Here is a 19,116-nt window from a genome sequence, read left to right on the forward strand (position 1 = left end):
TTTTGTCAAAATCAAACTAAGTTTAATTTTGGAGCCTTTGGACCTTAATGTAGACCAATTTGAAAACGGGACCAACAATTAAGAATCTACATACACAGTTAGATTCGGCATATCAAAGAACCCCAATTATTCAATTTTGATGAAATCAAACAAAGTTTAATTTTGGACCCTTTGGGCCCCTTATTCCTAAACTGTTGGGACCAAAACTCCCAAAATCGATATCAACCTTCCTTTTATGGTCATAAACCTTGTGTTTAAATTTCATAGATTTCTATTTACTTATACTAAAGTTATGGTGCGAAAACCAAGAAAAATGCTTATTTGGGTCCCTTTTTGGCCCCTAATTCCTAAACTGTTGGGACCTAAACTCCCAAAATCAATACCAACCTTCCTTTTGTGGTCATAAACATTGTGTTTAAATTTCATTGATTTCTATTTACTTAAACTAAAGTTATTGTGCAAAAACCAAGAATAATGCTTATTTGGGCCCTTTTTTGGCCCCTAATTCCTAAACTGTTGGAACCAAAACTCCCAAAATCAATCCCAACCTTTCTTTTGTGGTCATATACCTTGTGTCAAAATTTCATAGATTTCTATTATCTTAAACTAAAGTTATAGTACGAAAACCAAGAAAATGCTTATTTGGGCCCTTTTTGGCCCCTAATTCCTAAAATGTTGGGACCAAAACTCCCAAAATCAATCCCAACCTTACTTTTGTGGTCATAAACCTTGTGTTCAAATTTCATAGATTTCTATTCACTTTTACTAAAGTTAGAGTGCGAAAACTAAAAGTATTTGGACATCGACGACGACGCCAACGTGATAGCAATATACAACAAAAAATTTTCAAATTTTGCGGTTGTATAAAAAGTTATCTATCTTGAGTAAAAATAATGTATTTCACTGGATAAAGTGGTAGCAGTTATTTATATATTTATTCTACTCACCTTTTCAATGCTTGGTTGACCTTCTGTTTCTTTTGATAAATTTTCCCTAAAACAGAAAATTATTCAACACATAAATCTGTAGTGTAAAATTTATATATCGTATTGTAAAACACTAATATGAGAAGTACTATAGAAACTTAAAAATAAAACAATGAGGTCATGCGTCACAAATATGGAAGATACCTTCCTCTGTGTGACAACCTATTTGGCATATTGATAAATGAAGAATACTTTTTATCAATCTTGTCTTAAATGATTTGTTTGTGTTATAACAGCTGATATCAATTTCAATTTTAATTAAACTTTTAGTGTTAAAAGTAAAATGAGAGATTTTACATCAAAATGATAAACACCTGTATTTTTAGTATTGACTTACTTGCAGTAACAGCAGACAGTGTCTATGGCTTGTATCAGTGTCTCCTGGAAATAAAAGATTTAAACTCTTTTTAAACTGAATTTTATATAGAGAAAATAGTTTTCAAAATTAAAACAGATGACATACTGTTTCACAAGTTCTTATACTGTGAGGATTCTCAAGGATTAGTTTCAATAAAATTCTTTAGTTTTTCAGTTGACTTCTTCAGATTTTTCTCAAATAAAATGGAAAAAAAAGTTACATTTTGTTAACTAGATGGATTACCTCTACAAATGATCTGAAACAATATTATACTTGTAATTCAAGTCAAGATGTTCAACAAAGTTGAGACAAATTCATGTCCTCTTAAATTCTTACCTTGCCTGTCCATATTCTGCCTTGTAACCCTGACAACAAGGTAGTGAGAAGGTTGCCTAAGTGAGGAGGACCTAGCTTGTCCTTGAGTTTCTCTGCCACAGTACTCATGGCATCTGCTGCCTGAGCTTTCGTTGCCCATGATTGGGAATCTATTGAAGTTTGTAACAGCTCCATAATTTCCTGGAGGTATAATCTTATCCCAGCCTCTGTACCTACGGAAATAAATACAGTTAATGATGGAATAAGTTTGTCAGGAGATATAGGAGTGTTATATACGGTAAGTTCAGAAATTATTGTAATGTATTTATTATTGCGAAAAATGGGACAAAGTTATAATCACAATAATGAAAACTTGCATTATATATGAATTAAATAGGATTTTTATCAATATCGCAAAATATAAATCACAATTTAGTCTAAAATGACAAAATGGCAACAATAAATGCACGCAATATAGCTCACTATGTGGTATGGGCTTTGCTCATTGTTGGAGGCTGTACGGTGACTTATAGTTGTTAATTTCTGTGTCATTATTGTCTCTTGTGGCAATCATACAACATTTTCTGTTTTATACACAATAATTTCTGAATTCACATGAAAAGTTTAATTTCTTTGTGTAAAGTACCAAATTACTTGAACCTTGTTTTGGCAACTATATCCATGGAAGTTTAGAACTAACTTTCAATTTTTCAAAGATGGTATGGAATTCTTTTCCTTACAACTCTTTTTAATTGTTTTGTTAACTGTCATTTGACTTTGTTTTTCTACTTGCCTAAATGTCAGTTCTTTTTTCTCATTGCTTATTAGTTGTTTATGAAACCTAGACTGTCCCTGATTGGCTCCTATTTAACAGATAATAAATATGTGTAAATCCTTTACTTTATTTTACCTGGAGTGATTTCTAACCAGATTTCTTCCCATACAGACATATTATCTTTAGATGACTTGTCTTCTGTTTCTGAAACAAAATAAAAAATTTGAGAACAAGAAACCTTTATCAAACAAAATTTTTGAAACAGCAGGGAAATATTGCTTAGACTTCAACTGTACTCACAATTGCTCAAACACCAGTTGTTCAATGGACAGGGCCACATTTCGTCCAATATATGAAGTCCATTGTTTCAAAGTGAAATGTTTCAAATTGATGAATAAATATGTTTAAAGGCCAAATAAAGCTATTTTTGTCCAGCTTTTCTTATAGTGCATTTACATTTCAAATACTAGCTGAAAATAGATTATTTTTTTTTGAATTGATAAAATTGTCTAGAATTGCCCCACATGACACATCAAACTTGTGGTTCAACAAACTAAAATTCAAATTATTATTTTTGCTATGAATTCAAATAAAGAAATAGTCAATAAATCCTCATTGAAAATTATGCTAGAAAAAAGGTTAAGAATAAAAAGATATGGTAGGATGGTCAATAAGACTACCTTTTTACTAAAGATCAAAAGACATTAATGTATGCAACAAAAGGCACTATTGTACAGCAAGATAGGCCTTGGACCTACGAAACTTTATTGAACCTTCTTCTTAGCTTGTATAAGTTGTTTTATGGCTTGAAATATTATCAATTTAAGAAAAAGTACTCTTATAGTGTAATGAGGAAATATCAAAGAATTATTTATATCAAATGAAATCACACCTGGTTTCTTTTCATGCATGGCAAAGAAAGCTAGTGGCACTGCTTGTGTGGCATGTCTCTTCATTATATCTTGACTTTGGTGGCACATGGATTGTAAGGTTAAACCACATGCATGTCTAGCAGCTTCATCTGAAAAATATCAACAATATTACAAATCTGGTGGACACACAAAAATGTCTCTTAACAAAATCTACACTAGAGGCAGATACATTATAGCATATCTAGTGATTCTAAATACAGAAATATTATGTGTTTTTTTAATAAGGAACTAGACTTGAAATCTTGAGGTCATAGGTCAAACTTCATTATCATGCAGCAACCATTACTTGCTGAACAGTTACTAAAAACTATGAATTTTCATCCCATAAATTGACATTCGCTGACTACTGTTTCATTGGTTGGCAGTATAATAACATATTTTGAAAAACAAAATCAGGGGTTATCATTTTTATTGTAAGTACAGATTCTCCAAATTGCTTAGTAAGTACATACCTTCTTTATCAAGATACCAAGACTTTAACTTTATTATTAGTTTTTCTACACTACTGTCTTTTGCAACCTGCAGGGAAAAGAACATTTACAAAGTTAAAGTAGTTTCACACTGTTATACTTCATCTTTATTTTCATCAATTTGACAAAAATAAAACATTCAGGAACTCCAACATTGAGATAACAATCCAATTATAACATGTAGAGAAGTTGGAAGGTTGTTGATAACCACTAGAAAATGTCACAAATCAGGAATTTTATCAATAGTTGTCCACCATTTCATCTATCACAGCTTTTATTTTCTAGGTTCCTTTTCTGTACACCACTGCATAATTCATTGACTAAAAATGTTAGTAGAGCTCACAATTTGCCATTTTGGAAACCTAAGGTTTAGGGATAATTCCACTGTTTGTATCCAATAATAATAAAGAAGGCAATGCTGTGTCTGCGAAAGTCAATGTCCTAAGTCAAGCTTTGCAACGAAAATGGAAGAGAACTGATAAAGAGAAAGATGGACGGTCAATGCTAACACTGAGCGTCCCTGTCGCCTATGGCAGGGGCATAACAATAACATTACTTATTCATTGAGTCACCATTGTAAAGGACATTTTTAACCAATTACAACACTAATGCTGTTTTAACCCTTTCAACGCTGCTGCATTTTTTTTGTGTTTATTCATTAGAACAGTATATTCCTTTTCAGACTGCTGTATCTTTTTTATTATAAGAGATACAGAGAAAGTTATTGCATGAAAAATGCTCAGCAGAGTATGAACTGTAATGTTAGCCAGTTATTATACTAAAATTTTTATCAGGTTACCTGCATTTTCAGGTAATGAACAGGTAAAAGGTGTAATTTATTACATTTGTGTTGAATTTTGAATAAAACTACTTTTAATCTTCATCTAATTTGATGTTTTATCTGCTATATAGTAAAGCAGACACCTATTGCTCGATTCCGTAGCGTATTTCACTAGAAACAACGTTTTATGTGATCGTGGCACAAATCAGTGGCTCCGTCTTCAAAATTTTCAGTCAACCTCCGTTTTCCCCCCTTTTTCTACGTCTCGTAATGACCGATCAAATCATATTTCCCACACGAAATTAAATGTAATAAACACATTGAGATAACAAGAAACCTTTTAACTAATCCTCGTTGTCAGTTTCGCCATAGAAATGCTGAAATATTTCAATATTTACAGCTTCATTTCCGATTTCCGCCATTTGCATTTGTCAAAATATTTGTTTTTATTTTCCTTCAATTTTCCTTCTACTGCATGATTTTATAATTAAAATTGCCGGGATTTCAAACGCAAATGAGACCTTGTATATCCTCGATTCATACAAGGAAAAATAAGAGAGGACCCGAATGAAAACTGAATGGTTTAAGAGTCCTAATGAAAAATCCGTTGTCATCGCGGCATATGCCGCGAATAGCAGTGGGGGACGGCGTATGTCATCGCGGCATATGCCGCGAATAGCGTTGAAAGGGTTAAACCATTAACAATGCTTTGGTGTATAATTTTGAAAATATTACCCAGAATTCATTAGGAAATAGTGTATGACATACTCACCTATTCCCTTCATTTGTATATTTAGGTAAAGTTCATATTTATCTACTCAAAAAAATAATTCAGATCAACCTCCTCTTCACAAATGGAGAACAAAACAAGCAGATTAAATTAATTGATGTTTTAATGTTAACCATATGTGAGATGATTCAAACAAAATCATTTCTAAAACAAACCTTAATTAAATGGCCGAGTGCAGATGCATATGTTTTCCTCACTGAAGAATTTCTGTCACTTAGACCTGCTAGGAATGCTGACATCAATTTACCTGTAAAGAGAAAAGAAGGAGAATACAGCAGAGAAGATGAGTTTTGTGGCGGGTTTGAACTTATACTGATCTTATTCACAAAATTGTATATATTGTCCTCCAGAAAGATTTTTATCAATCTTAGTTTTAAAACAAATTATGAATTCTATGTTGTGCGTAATTTTTAATGTGTTCTCTAATTATTTTTTGACAGTACCAAGTGAAGTTTATAAGAAAGAATATTTACCTGCAAATGGAGTTAAATCTTGAGGACAATGGTGAACTAATTGTATAACAAAACTAGAACAGCCTGCCTGTAAAAGAAAACAGTGATTTTATCATCCTTTCCACAGTGGTCATATTCCTTTGATAAATAAAACCAAGCTTGTTGTAATTATCATTTGTTTGGCCATTTCTTATTCTTCTTTTTTTGGAGTGTCACTGCTGAGTCTTTTGTAGATGAAACGTGAATTACAAAATTAAAATCCTGGTATCTATGATGATTTTATTTTAAACTAATCCTAAAAATCAGATGTTCACTGTTTTACTAACAATATGTGGCAGACATAAGCTCAATTCATCTTTTCCTTTTCATTACATATGTACAAAACATGGATGTTTTTGTATAATACATTGATCTTTTTAAGTGTTTTCTGTGTTAGACACGAATATTTTTGGCATATATATTCAGTTTATAAATATAGCCAGTAAATAACATATACATGTATACAATAATACACATTGGCAATCCAACCACACTTTTTTTCTATATATATATATCAGACTCTTTTGTATAATAGAAACTTGTCGACTTTAACTTAACATAAGTCGGAAGCATAATTGGATATTCTTGTTGATACAGGTAGTATCAAAAACAAAAATGTCATTAATCTTGAAGTGTTACATTGCTTAGGGGAAACCATACAATCATCCTAGGTGTGAGTGGGTATGATCTACCTTTGTACCTATACCAATTCCACTTTTAATGAGATCTGTTAACCTTGGAACCAGTTCTGGTATGACCTACCTTTGTACCTATACCAATTCCACTTTTAATTAGATCTGTTAACCTTGGAACCAGTTCTGGTATGACCTACCTTTGTACCTATACCTATTCCACTTTTAATGAGATCTGTTAACCTTGGGACCAGCTCTACAAGGACATCACTGTCTATATACTGAACACACTGAAATCATCAGAAGAAAGAATTAATGACATATCCAGTAATAAATATCTTATAAACTACAATGAAAGTGTTTCCTATTTCAGATCTCCTATCTCTTCTGCCATTTTACTTTTTCTATTAAGCCTCTAAGTAAGAAACATGGGTCATTATTGCTTTCATCAAAGATAATCGAACTGCTCAAGGGATTATATTGGTTGAGGATTGATATGGTGTGTGATATTGAAATTAAAAAGTGATATTATACAGAATATCATATGGATATTAATAAAACACATCTATATCACAAATGTCATTAAGCCTTTTCAACCCTGGTTGATACAGTACTATTGCAGTTGACTGTATTTCACATACAATTTATCTGTACTGAGTTCATGAATATAATAAGTGTTTTATAAGATGCGCATTTCAATAACAAATGTCTCTCCATTGTTTGAGCAAAGAAAATGATTGGACATGTTTAAGGAAAGTAATGCTGGACATATTTGAACGATGTGTGATTGTAAATACACATTGGAGCAAAATTGACACATTTGTGGCAGATTTAAAGAGTATAATATATCTAAAATTACTTACATAATTAACAGTTTCCATCATAGGTGACATTCTAGACGCAGCAATCCTGGCACTGTCTAACTGGAATAAATAATTACCTATTAAACAAATCATCTTATTATGTTATAATACTGTATTTCTATACCATTAAACTTACGGTGTGCATTAACAACTTTTTTTTAAATAGATTATAAACAAAAGATTACTGGTATATGTCTACAAGATCCCATGTCCTGCTCACATTAACAAATTTCCCTGCATGTTCAGTGACAATTTTTGAAGGGTTATTATTTTTTCCAGTCTTGTCGTCCATCTTATATTAGGTTAATGTTTTGGTACATTATACAATTATAGGGCAAACTGACAAATGTACAAATGCAGACATGAACGAATAGTCCTCTTTCTTTCTCTTAGGTGGGCTTGTATTCATTTTTCAAGTATCTTGTATTTAATAATTAGTAGACAGTTTTTACCCATTACAAAAGTACAATCTAACTAAAGTATTATATACCCTTACTCAGACATGTGACAGAGTTGTCAAGCCACAACTGGAGATTTGAAAATTTTCAGCTGGAGTTTAGGTATCATAACTGGAGATTTATTATCGACCTTTTTATCGACGTACACAATGTTTTTTTTGTGTTTTAAAACTGCATATCTTCCTTTTTTTTTGGTTAAAGGAACAATAATTCCATACCTTTCAACACCTGCATATCCATTTTTACTTGATAAAAATAGAAGATAAGGGGTTTTCAAATATTTATTCATTATGTATAATTCAAGATAAAGTGATCAGCCATCATACATTTTGTACATAGTTGGCAAAAAGTATCTCTGATAAAGCTACATTGTCAACTTTGGTACCACTACTGAACATGCTTGTAATAGAAGGTGTTAAATTGATAGATATGTAGGCTTGCTGGTTGGTAGCTGTCTCCATAAGTGTAGTAAGCATGGTCTTGACCCTTGGAACTGGATCTGCACCATTTGAAATCAAATCTCAAGACAGAGATGAATTGGGCTAGAAACTTGGTCTTCTTTTATTTGCTGCTGGGATTTGGTGATAAAATACAGTTTGCATTTTGTAAAATTCTAAAATTTAAGAATAGTCCAAGACAACTATACTTATATAGGTATTCCATTGGCTTGGATAGAAAACTAGCCATAAATATCATATTTGAGTTGATTTCATTTGTCTTTGAGGTTCATGTTTTCAACAGCATCACATACATGACATAGTGAATTACATCGTTGTACAATTAGTCAGTTTAATCCTTTGTCAGTATTTCACTTTTAATCAACCAGGCTTGTGTCTTAAACTAGCTTGTCGTCACCAGGTAATTGCCTATTATCTTTAATATTGCTGTATAAACAGTTTAATCTTAAACACCTCAGGCTGATTTTACCTATTTTATGGGGCGTATGACATTTGCGCCGATTTTGAAAATTTTCTTTCTTTCATTTGCGCCGATTTTATATTTTCTCCTAATTGGATTTGCAGGTAAGTTAATACTTTTACATGGACTAAGGACAGAGTATAAAGAGAAAACATATTTGTTTTTTTATAGATGTTATCAAGAAAATACAGGTCATTACGTATGTTAAAATGCAAACTCTACTAGAGCAATGCCCACATCAGTATGTAGCTATTCAAAGAAGAGATGGACTTCGTTATCTACAATTATGCCAAATATAGAAGAAACGAAATCACAAGAAAAGAATATATCTTATTAAATAAGATGTGTTGTCTATAAACACTCGACCGCTAAGAACAGATTAATGATTTGAATGTATTCCGTTGAAGATTTTTGGGGATTTGAATGCTGAAAATAGATTTATAATTTGTCATTTTACTTCTTGATTTTAAAGTATGTAACTAAGTATAAAGCTTTCATTTGACCTATCCTGCTCGAAACCCTACTTCCACCTCCCAATAACATGACTGGTATAAAGAGTTGCCCCATTGGCACTCATACCACATCTTCTTATATCTTTTACCTGTAATTTACCTGTAAAAAAATCGGCGCAAATGAAAGAAAAAATCAACGCAAATGCAAAACGCCGATTTTATGACCTTATGTTATGTTTTGACACAACAGGAAACTTCCGTTTTTCTCGGACTTTTACCATATCAATTTCAAGTTTCTCTGACTTTTTCTCTGTCCCTATCGATTTTGTTAACAAAAATGTGTATTGAAAATTTTACGAGGTTGACATTTTCAAAAGCGGAAGATTTCAAATTTTAACGGGAGGGACGGAAGAGGGTATGAAAAGAGGGAGATTTTGACTCTTGCTGGAAGAATCATATGTATGCTTACTTTATCTTACTATGTATTCATTTATTTTGGTGGGTACCAATTTATGTGGAAATCATCTTTTCAGGGATATTTGATTTCATGGTTTTGTTAAACTCTGCACACAAGCCTATAAAAGATTTTTAAATTTGTGGTTCACCCTTACCCACAAAAATTGGTATCTCATTAATAATGATGAATCCACAGTATATGAAATATAAACCTTCATAGTTCAGTATCATAGATTCAAGATCACTGTAACATACCTTCTCTAGGTCTTTCTGATTACTTGAGACTTGTAGACTGAAGTAGTTAAGAACTTGTGGTTCAAGGCCACTGACTGCCTCTAATAGAGCTGTTACTAAAACTGGTATATTAGGTTTTAACAGGGGACCAGCATTCTTACTGATCTTCAACATGGTAGAAAGACTGAAAAATATGAATATGAATAAAATGCTTTGCAGAAAAACATGACAGAAGCAGCTGTTTATCAATGATTGTAAAAAGCCTCAATATTGCTACTGTAATGCATAAAACATTCAATATGTTTTACTGTTCTGGTTAGTAAAAGGCAAGTTGACAGATAAATTAAAACTACAAGACATTAAAGTCTTGTTCAGTTGTCTATAAATTTTCAAATGTTGATTGACATGTTTTTACACAAATTAAGGGTTTCTACAAGTGTTAACTCTACATTTCTATTGTCTATGTCACATTACTTCCCCTACCCCCCTCCCAAATAAAAAAAAAATATATATATATAACAAATTCAATAAAAGTAAAAATAAGTTAAATATTAAGATATCTTGCATTAGATTACCTACCCAATAGCTCTGACTTCAGATACACTGCTTTGTAAACTATGTTTTAACAAACAAGGCATAACTAATCGTGTGGCTTTCTCTCCAAGCTTTCCATAGTTTATATCACAGATTTTAATGGAAGCCTGAATGAAAAATAGCAATTAGCGTTGGCAATTTACTTCCATAAAAGAAACATTTGTTAAATGCTAAAAAAAACTTATTATTCCCATAAAATGTAAAATGTAAAATGGTATTTAAACATTGTTGAATTTATTTTGTCTAATATGTTCAAAACCAAAAATGCTAGTGCCGTAAAATTTGTTGTGACAAAAAAATCAACATTGGATTTTTTTCCCTAGTTCCAAGTCCATCAATTCATATTCTATTCTTAAATTCTTTCAAAAACATTATAACCTGACAAAACCAAATTTCCTGTAGCAATCTTGATTTTATATAGTAATTGACATTTTATAAGATTAGGATGCAATTGGAAAAAGTCCTCCGTTAAAAAATCCTGAAGTGTACCAGGTATTTTCTGATAAATTAACAATCAAAATGTATAGATGCCACAGTAAGAATATAAAAATACCAAATTAAGATATATCAAACAAGACAGAACAAAAGAAATTTTGTTTCATTTTGTCTTCTTTAATATACATGAACCAGAACTTACCCTACTGAGTGACCTACAGGCCAAGTCTGCTGCATTTCTTACTGATTCCTGAAATAAAACAAATCTTTTTTTATATGTGATGAAATACTAAAGGATGAAACATAAACATGATCTTGTAAAGTCATATAATTCCTGCATACATATAGAAGTATATAACAGTTACTAGTAGTAGCACCTCAGAGTGCACAAGAGATTGCTCTTCTAATGCAGAAACTTGAGTTGGAAGACATCTTATAAGAAATAGTGGGGTACATTTGTTTGGTTTAAGGTGTAAACAAACAGTAAAATCATCACACGTTCAATTAATAATACCAGACAACAAGGTAGAACAAACTCATCATAGATACCAGGACTAAATTTAGTATATACGCCAGATGCGCATTTTGTCTACTAAAGCCTCATCAGTGACGCTCGAATCCAAAAAAGTTAAAAAGGCCAAATAAAGTACGAAGTTGAAGAGCATTGAGGACCAAAATTACCAAATGTTTTGCCAAATACAGCTAGGGTAATCTATGTCTAAGGTAGAAAAGCCTTTGTATTTCAAAAAACTCAAAATTTGTAAACAGTAAAATCATCACAAGTTCAACTAATAATACCAGACAACAAGGTTGTTGCTCCTAGGCATTGGTTTCTTGGAAAAACTCCAACTTATATAAATATTTATGTGTAATGAAGTTGGCAAGGAGAACAATATATTACCCAGTGATCTGTGATGGGTGTTTGTCTCAGTTGCATTTATACCATTGTCATGTGTTTGTACAAAATAAATGTGTAATATTCATAAACAATCTCAAATATGAAAACTTCATAGATATAAGAAGATGTGGTATGAGGGCCAATGAGACAACTCTACATTCATGTCACAATTTGTAAAAGTAAACCACTAAAGGTCAAAGTATGACCCCCAACCTCCTTGTAGTATATCTAAATATTTTACCTTAATATCATCTCTGACCCTAAGACAATTCTCCCATAATTCTGGAAGTTGATCAACAACATCATCTAATGGACGTCCTCTCAATAAATCATTTACTGCCAGACAACTAAAATTGTGAAAAAATAGATTATAATGCATAAACAAACTTCAAATGAACAAATTTGTGTTTGAATTGTCCCTTTTAATTTTTATACCAAACTCAAAATTTCAAATCTTTTTGTAGATGTGATTTTTTTTAAAAATATATATATATATATCATTCATAACTCTGTAAATTCTTTTTTTTTTACCATAGATTTCAAAGGAAATCTATATGGCATTCATGAAACTGAAAAGGAAGATAAGTTAACAAACCCTATCAAACTTTTGTAAAATTCAAGTAAATGAATCTAACAATCCATAATGAGTTTGTAAAATTTTCTAAAATCGGATACTTTGTAACTAACAATATTAACGTTTTCAGAATGTATAAATTTACTTTACCTAGATTCTCTGATTCTCCATTGGGTACTGGTTAAATTTTTGTTGAGATCATATAATATCTGACTTATAAACTTGTCAACCTGTCAAATATAAAATGAATTCATGTTAAAAAATATTTATAACATCAATACATTATAGTGAAACAAAAAATAAAACTAAGTAAACTTAATGAAACTGTTAAATACAAAGCGCATTCAATGAATAGGAAGAGTTACTTCCCCTATTTCCTTATTTTTTAAAATTTATATAAATTACCAATATTGTTTACTTTAAATCTTAATTTAAAAACAGAAATTAGTTATATGTATCACACAGATTTTTAAAATGTAATTTCATATAACATATTTACTAAACCTAAAAGAATGTGTTAATGGAAAAATAAACATATACCAAATTGTTTTTTAATCAGTGATTGTGAGTTATATAAGCATTTTACCACAGACTACATGTGACTGATAGAACTGTACGCCCTAAGACCAACCAAAGACGGACGGTCCGGAACTATCAGAAGCAGATGTCTGTGTTTTTGTATTTTGAAATTACATACTACACTTGACAACTTGGCCTCAATCGTTTATTTTGACAGAAAATGTAAAGTAGCTATTTATTTCATACAAGTATCAACTTCTTATTGTCTGCAAAATTGATCATCTGTTTTCCATTTTCCCAATTAATGTCAAACAACACAACTACATAATTTAAGCTCAGCTAACAGTATAAATCAACACTTTTTTTACACATATTTTTGTACTTACACAAAATGTGTTTAATGATTGATATGTGTTTAAAAATGCCTTTTCAAATGTTTAAAGGGGCACTAGCTACGAGATATATAAAAAATCTGAAGTATGATTTTTTTTTGTTCAATCATTAATGAAAGTGAAATAGTGAAACACTAATTTGCTTTTATCAGCTAAAATGGTTCAATTTCGTCAAATTAAGCTAATAAACATTGATAATAAATTATTCACTTGCAAGTGAATAATTCTACCTCATTAAATCCCTATTCATGTGAACTCCAATTTAACCAGTTAGAAAGAGATAGACAGAGATAGAATAATGCATGCATGGTCAGTGTGCAGTTATTTAAAGGAAAAGAATGTCAACATTGAAAGTGAAAAAGGTAAATAATTTGAATGAATGATTTGATCCACCAAAAATTGTTCTTATAAAGTTAAAAACCATAATAAACATAAATTTTTAAGCTTTATACAAAATGTAACAGACTTTCAAAAATCAATTGCAAGAATTGCTTAATCATTTTATATCTTTGTTTATGTTTACATCGCTTATATGGTCATAGAAGGTCAATTGATAGTTAATTAGATGGCGTGTTGGCTAAAATTCACAGGAAACGAAGCTACCTCTTATTGAGACCATGCCCTGTAAATTGTTTCTTTTATACTTTTGATTGTTTGGAAAAATGTTTTACATTGTTATAAATAAAATATGAGAATTTGAATCAAATCAGTGAACATGAATTTGGCAGCTAGTGCTCCTTTAACTCAGTACCGTACATAAAAAGTTCATTATTTAATTCAATTCAATTTTTCCCAAACCTTTCAAGAGTTTTCCTGAATGATATCAAGGATCATTCCAAAATGTCTTCAGTACACAGGTTTCATGAATGAATGTAAATTTTCCAACTTTGAAGCTTTAATTTTATTAACCTTGAAAAAACATGTGGTTCCTGAATTTAATGCTTAGAGAAATCTGTCCTCTATTCTCAAATGCTTCTGCATCATTATCACCTCCAAATGTCAACAATATAAATGCTTGATCACTGCTTCAATTTCTGCTTAGTTAGAATATACAAATGAATTTTTGAATCTTTGTAAGAGTTGTCTCCCATACCCCAGGTCTAGTGTGAGCTTCATGTAGGGAGCCTTCAAATAAAAAATTGCTTTGCTTGTTTTCATATATTTCCGAATGTAAAACAATTTAAAAATTCACATTTGTAAATGTTGAGAAGAGAGAGTCAGAATACTCACAGCATCTTTATTATCTTGTATTAATGCATTCCATATACTACTCATAGCCTGTTGAATCTTTAGGTTAGGATCAAACTGGTACCGGTACAATCTCGGTACTATTTGGGCTAGATAAGGTCTTAACTGCTCCCCTGCCTGTGATGCTATTGTAGAGAATCCAAAAGCAGCTCCCTAAAACAGAAATGTTGGAAAATATAAATCACGAATTATTAATTGAGGGATGAGTGTAGTTAACATTTGATGTAAATAGGATATGAGATGTTCCTGTGAATTTATCTGCTATACAATACTACACATCTTATAAACTAAGTACTGTAAATTCAGAAACTATTGCGTGCATTTATTAATGCGATTTTGTCATTTTACACTTGAATGCGATTTTAATTTTTACGATTTTGAGAAAAGTCATGCTTAATTCAGTTAAAATATTACAAAATGCGAGTTTTAATTATTGCGTTTACAACTCATTCGCATAATTCGCAATAATAAAAACCTCGCAATAATTTCTGAATTTACAGTATGTGTTTCTAAATATTTTCCATTTTAAAAACTAATTTAGTTTTACCGTTAATAAACTTATGAATCCTTTTATATTAGAATTATGAATCCCTTTATATTAGATATCAATTGTAATTTCAAATCAATAACAGCACATCCATGCAACATACCACATCTCCTTTATTTTAAACAGACATAAGGATCTGATGGAGTTACCTTTCTTGAATTCCACATGGCATTATGATTTGCCAGATGCATAAATTTATAAATAAGGTCTGGTTGGTTGAGATCATTAGCAATGGCACATAACTCCTTATAGGTTGATAAACTTCCACTATAAAAGAAGTACATAAGTAATGTCAATAAGGCACAACAGTAGTTTACTGGTGTTTAAAGATGAAGGCCCATTCCTTTGCTGACAAATCACAAACTAGTTTTAAAACTCAGCTACATGTTTATTGCCTGTCCAATACCATTACTTATAGATTATAGTTAAATTGGAGGATTTGGCGTTAATGATTAATCTTTAATATTCTCTGTTTAATTTCTCTTTCGCTGGATGATCTAGATTTTGATATATTGTATAGACACCTGTCTATTGTTGAAGACTATATGTTTCTGTGTTATTGGTGTTGTTAAGTTGCTGTCTCTTTGACATACTCCTCACATCTCTTTAAATTGTAATTCAGAAATTTTTCCCAGGCATTTATAATTCTGATTTTGATTATATGCAAAATAGTTCATTGCAATTTCTGTAAATGCTTCATACAAATAATGCAACAATGTATCAGAATTAAAATTCTAGTTTTTTTATTTTTGAATCATTAAAAAACTTTAAAATTTGAAAACAAACTCTGAAGTCTTAAATACAATATATATTTACCCATCGGGAGATTTCCCTAGAGAACCTTCCTCAAACACTGTAGTGTCTTCTTTAAAGTCATGCTTGACCCTGTAATACAATTATAAATATCGTCAATATATAATTCAGTGGTTTCACTTGTCACAGCCTAATTCTACCAAAGATATCAATATATTTTCCTATTTATTCTGATACAGCGGTGAAATCAGACCAATAGTTTTATCTTTTGAATTGTTTCTTATTTTGTATTGTCTGTGCCTTAAATACCTGACTATATAGTATTAGTTTTGATGTCTTTATGGTGACATATAATTGTTTACATCATCATATAGTGTGCCTTTACACCATCGTCCCAAATAATGTGACTGAGATCTAGTTACACCATTGTCTCAAATAAGGGGACAGGTTGGTCTCTGACAAACTTGATACCCCTGTCATATAATGTATGTGCCTGAGATATAGCTATTGTTAATGGATACTGTCATAATTTTATTTTTAAAGGTTTTTTATGCCCCTGTCGTGGTGGAGGGAGCATTAAGATTTACCCTTGTCTGTCTGTATGTACATAAGTAAGTTGGTTTCCGTTCTCTTACTTTAGTTTGCCTCAACCAAATGTTATTAAACTTACACAAAATGCTTATTACCACTAAATGCAAATTATGTTTGAATTTTGGTGGAGTCATTTTCCCCATTCTAGAGCTATGCCTTTTACAAATGGAAAAATTGCTAAATTTTTCATTTACATTCTCTAACTTAAGTCTGCCTCAACCAAATGTTAAGAAACTTATACACAATACTTATTACTACATTATACAGATCAAGAATGAATTGTGGGGCCGTTACTGTTACTGTTCTAGAGTTATGTCCTTTACAAATGAAAAAATTGTTAATCAAATATAACAATTAAGTAAAAAAATAAATAACATGGAGTTATCTTCCTTTGTCTATGATAAAAGTTGAATCAAATACAATCAATGCTTTTTAAAATCTTCATTGAAAATTGGAGTTATCTTTTTTTGTCCAGAATGGTAATTGAATCTACTAAAACCAATGCAATATTCAATTTTTCTACCAACTGATAATCTAAAGCAATCTTTAACATTTTAAAAGTGGTTACAAGCACTTTGACCATTCTAGGGTCTCAGCTAAATTTCATGTATGTATGTAATGCTTGTTACCACTAAACTCAGTTTAATTTCAACTTTTGGCAGCTTCACTTTTACAGTTCTTAAGTTATGTCTCTTTATAACATTATATACTAGTTTGGACATCATCTGTGTCCCTATGGATACATTCCTCATTTATTTTATAAATGGATATAAAAAAAAAAGTGAAGTTATTGATAGAGTAATTTTGAACATACCTTTTGCCAGTCATGAGTGTATCTACCAACTCAGATAGAACAGTAGAATCTATGTAAACAATACCTTTTGCCAGTCATGAAAATTTCTATATATTCAGATAGAACAGTAGAACCTTTATTACACATACCTTCTGCCAGTCATGAGTGTATCTACTAACTCAGATAGAACAGTAGAACCTATGTAAACAATACCTTTTGCCAGTCATGAGTGTATCTACTAACTCAGATAGAACAGTAGAACCTATGTAAACAATACCTTTTGCCAGTCATGAGTGTATCTACTAACTCAGATAGAACAGTAGAACCTATGTAAACAATACCTTTTGCCAGTCATGAAAATTTCTATATATTCAGATAGAACAGTAGAACCTTTATTACACATACCTTCTGCCAGTCATGAGTGTATCTACTAACTCAGATAGAACAGTAGAACCTATGTAAACAATACCTTTTGCCAGTCATGAAAATTTCTATATATTCAGATAGAACAGTAGAACCTTTATTACACATACCTTCTGCCAGTCATGAGTGTATCTACTAACTCATATAGAACAGTAGAACCTATGTAAACAATACCTTTTGCCAGTCATGAAAATTTCTATATATTCAGATAGAACAGTAGAACCTTTATTACACATACCTTTTGCCAGTCATGAGTGTATCTACTAACTCAGATAGAACAGTAGAACCTATGTAAACAATACCTTTTGCCAGTCATGAAAATTTCTATATATTCAGATAGAACAGTAGAACCTTTATTACACATACCTTTTGCCAGTCATGAGTGTATCTACTAACTCAGATAGAACAGTAGAACCTATGTAAACAATACCTTTTGCCAGTCATGAAAATTTCTATATATTCAGATAGAACAGTAGAACCTTTATTACACATACCTTTTGCCAGTCATGAGTGTATCTACTAACTCAGATACTAATGAGTCTTTCTGTTCAGGAGTACATATTTCATACACCAGTCCTAATCCTTTAGATGCTATGTCTTGAGTTATATCTAAAAATATATTAATAAACAGGCATTTTTCATTTTTTTGTACATAAATAAAGCCGTTTGTTTTCTTGTTTTAATTGGTTAACATAGTCATTTCAAATGAAATTAAGAATGGAAATGGGGAATGTGTCAAAGAGACAACAACCCGATCAAATAAAAAAAAAAAAAAAAAACAACAGCAGAAGGTCACCAACAGGTCTTCAATGTAGCGAGAAATTTCCGCATCCGGAGGCGTCCTTATCAAAGCCTTTTTATAGCTGGCTATGTGGTATGGACTGAGCTCAGTGTTGAAGGCTGTACGATTACCTATAGCTGTTAATGTCTGTGTCATTTTGGTCTCTTGTAGAGAGTTGTCTCATTGGCAATCATACAACATCTTCATTAATGTGTAATCTTTGATTGCCTGGAAGAGTACAATACCAACATGTTTTTTTTTACTTGATTAAAAAAATAAGTTAAAACAAGAATGTATCCCCAGTACACGAATGCCCCACTCACACTATCATTTTCTATGTTCAGTGGACCGTGAAATTGGGGTAAACCATCTAATTTGGCATTAAAATTTAAAAGATCATATCATAGGGAACATGTATACTAAGTTTGAAGTTGATTGGACTTCAACTTCATCAAAAACTACCTCGACCAAAAACTTTAACCTGAAGCGGGACAGACAGACGGACGAACGAACGGACACGAACAGACGGACGAACGGACGCACAGACCAGAAAACATAATGCCCCTCTACTATCGTAGGTGGGGGCATAAAAAAAAAAAAAAAATTGAGAGTATCTGACAAATGCACTACCTACAAACCCAGATCAAAGACAGACAA

At 31.4% G+C, this 19,116-nt stretch overlaps 1 protein-coding gene across 4 annotated transcripts in view; it reads right to left on the reverse strand.

Moving 5' to 3' along the window:
* The window catches only part of LOC134698063 (proteasome adapter and scaffold protein ECM29-like), a 73,619-nt gene that overhangs the window by 6,744 nt on the left and 47,759 nt on the right, over positions 1-19,116 (reverse strand). For 3 of the 4 annotated variants that reach the window (XM_063560376.1, XM_063560370.1, XM_063560355.1), the window contains 19 exons: positions 18,173-18,287; positions 15,935-16,003; positions 15,268-15,385; positions 14,554-14,724; positions 12,563-12,642; positions 12,080-12,185; positions 11,143-11,190; positions 10,491-10,612; positions 9,933-10,095; positions 7,394-7,453; positions 6,731-6,820; positions 5,881-5,947; positions 5,563-5,654; positions 3,819-3,885; positions 3,327-3,455; positions 2,570-2,638; positions 1,681-1,892; positions 1,324-1,367; positions 948-993 (listed from right to left, as the gene is read on the reverse strand). In XM_063560376.1, the coding sequence (XP_063416446.1) occupies positions 948-993; positions 1,324-1,367; positions 1,681-1,892; positions 2,570-2,638; positions 3,327-3,455; positions 3,819-3,885; positions 5,563-5,654; positions 5,881-5,947; positions 6,731-6,820; positions 7,394-7,453; positions 9,933-10,095; positions 10,491-10,612; positions 11,143-11,190; positions 12,080-12,185; positions 12,563-12,642; positions 14,554-14,724; positions 15,268-15,385; positions 15,935-16,003; positions 18,173-18,287 (1,868 nt within the window). Of the gene's footprint in view, positions 1-947; positions 994-1,323; positions 1,368-1,680; positions 1,893-2,569; positions 2,639-3,326; positions 3,456-3,818; positions 3,886-5,562; positions 5,655-5,880; positions 5,948-6,590; positions 6,634-6,730; positions 6,821-7,393; positions 7,454-9,932; positions 10,096-10,490; positions 10,613-11,142; positions 11,191-12,079; positions 12,186-12,562; positions 12,643-14,553; positions 14,725-15,267; positions 15,386-15,934; positions 16,004-18,172; positions 18,288-19,116 lie in introns of all 4 variants that reach the window. The other variant, XM_063560363.1, reaches the window with a different exon arrangement.

This window comes from Mytilus trossulus, chromosome 1 (genome assembly GCF_036588685.1).
Source record: "Mytilus trossulus isolate FHL-02 chromosome 1, PNRI_Mtr1.1.1.hap1, whole genome shotgun sequence".
NCBI lineage: Eukaryota > Metazoa > Mollusca > Bivalvia > Mytilida > Mytilidae > Mytilus > Mytilus trossulus.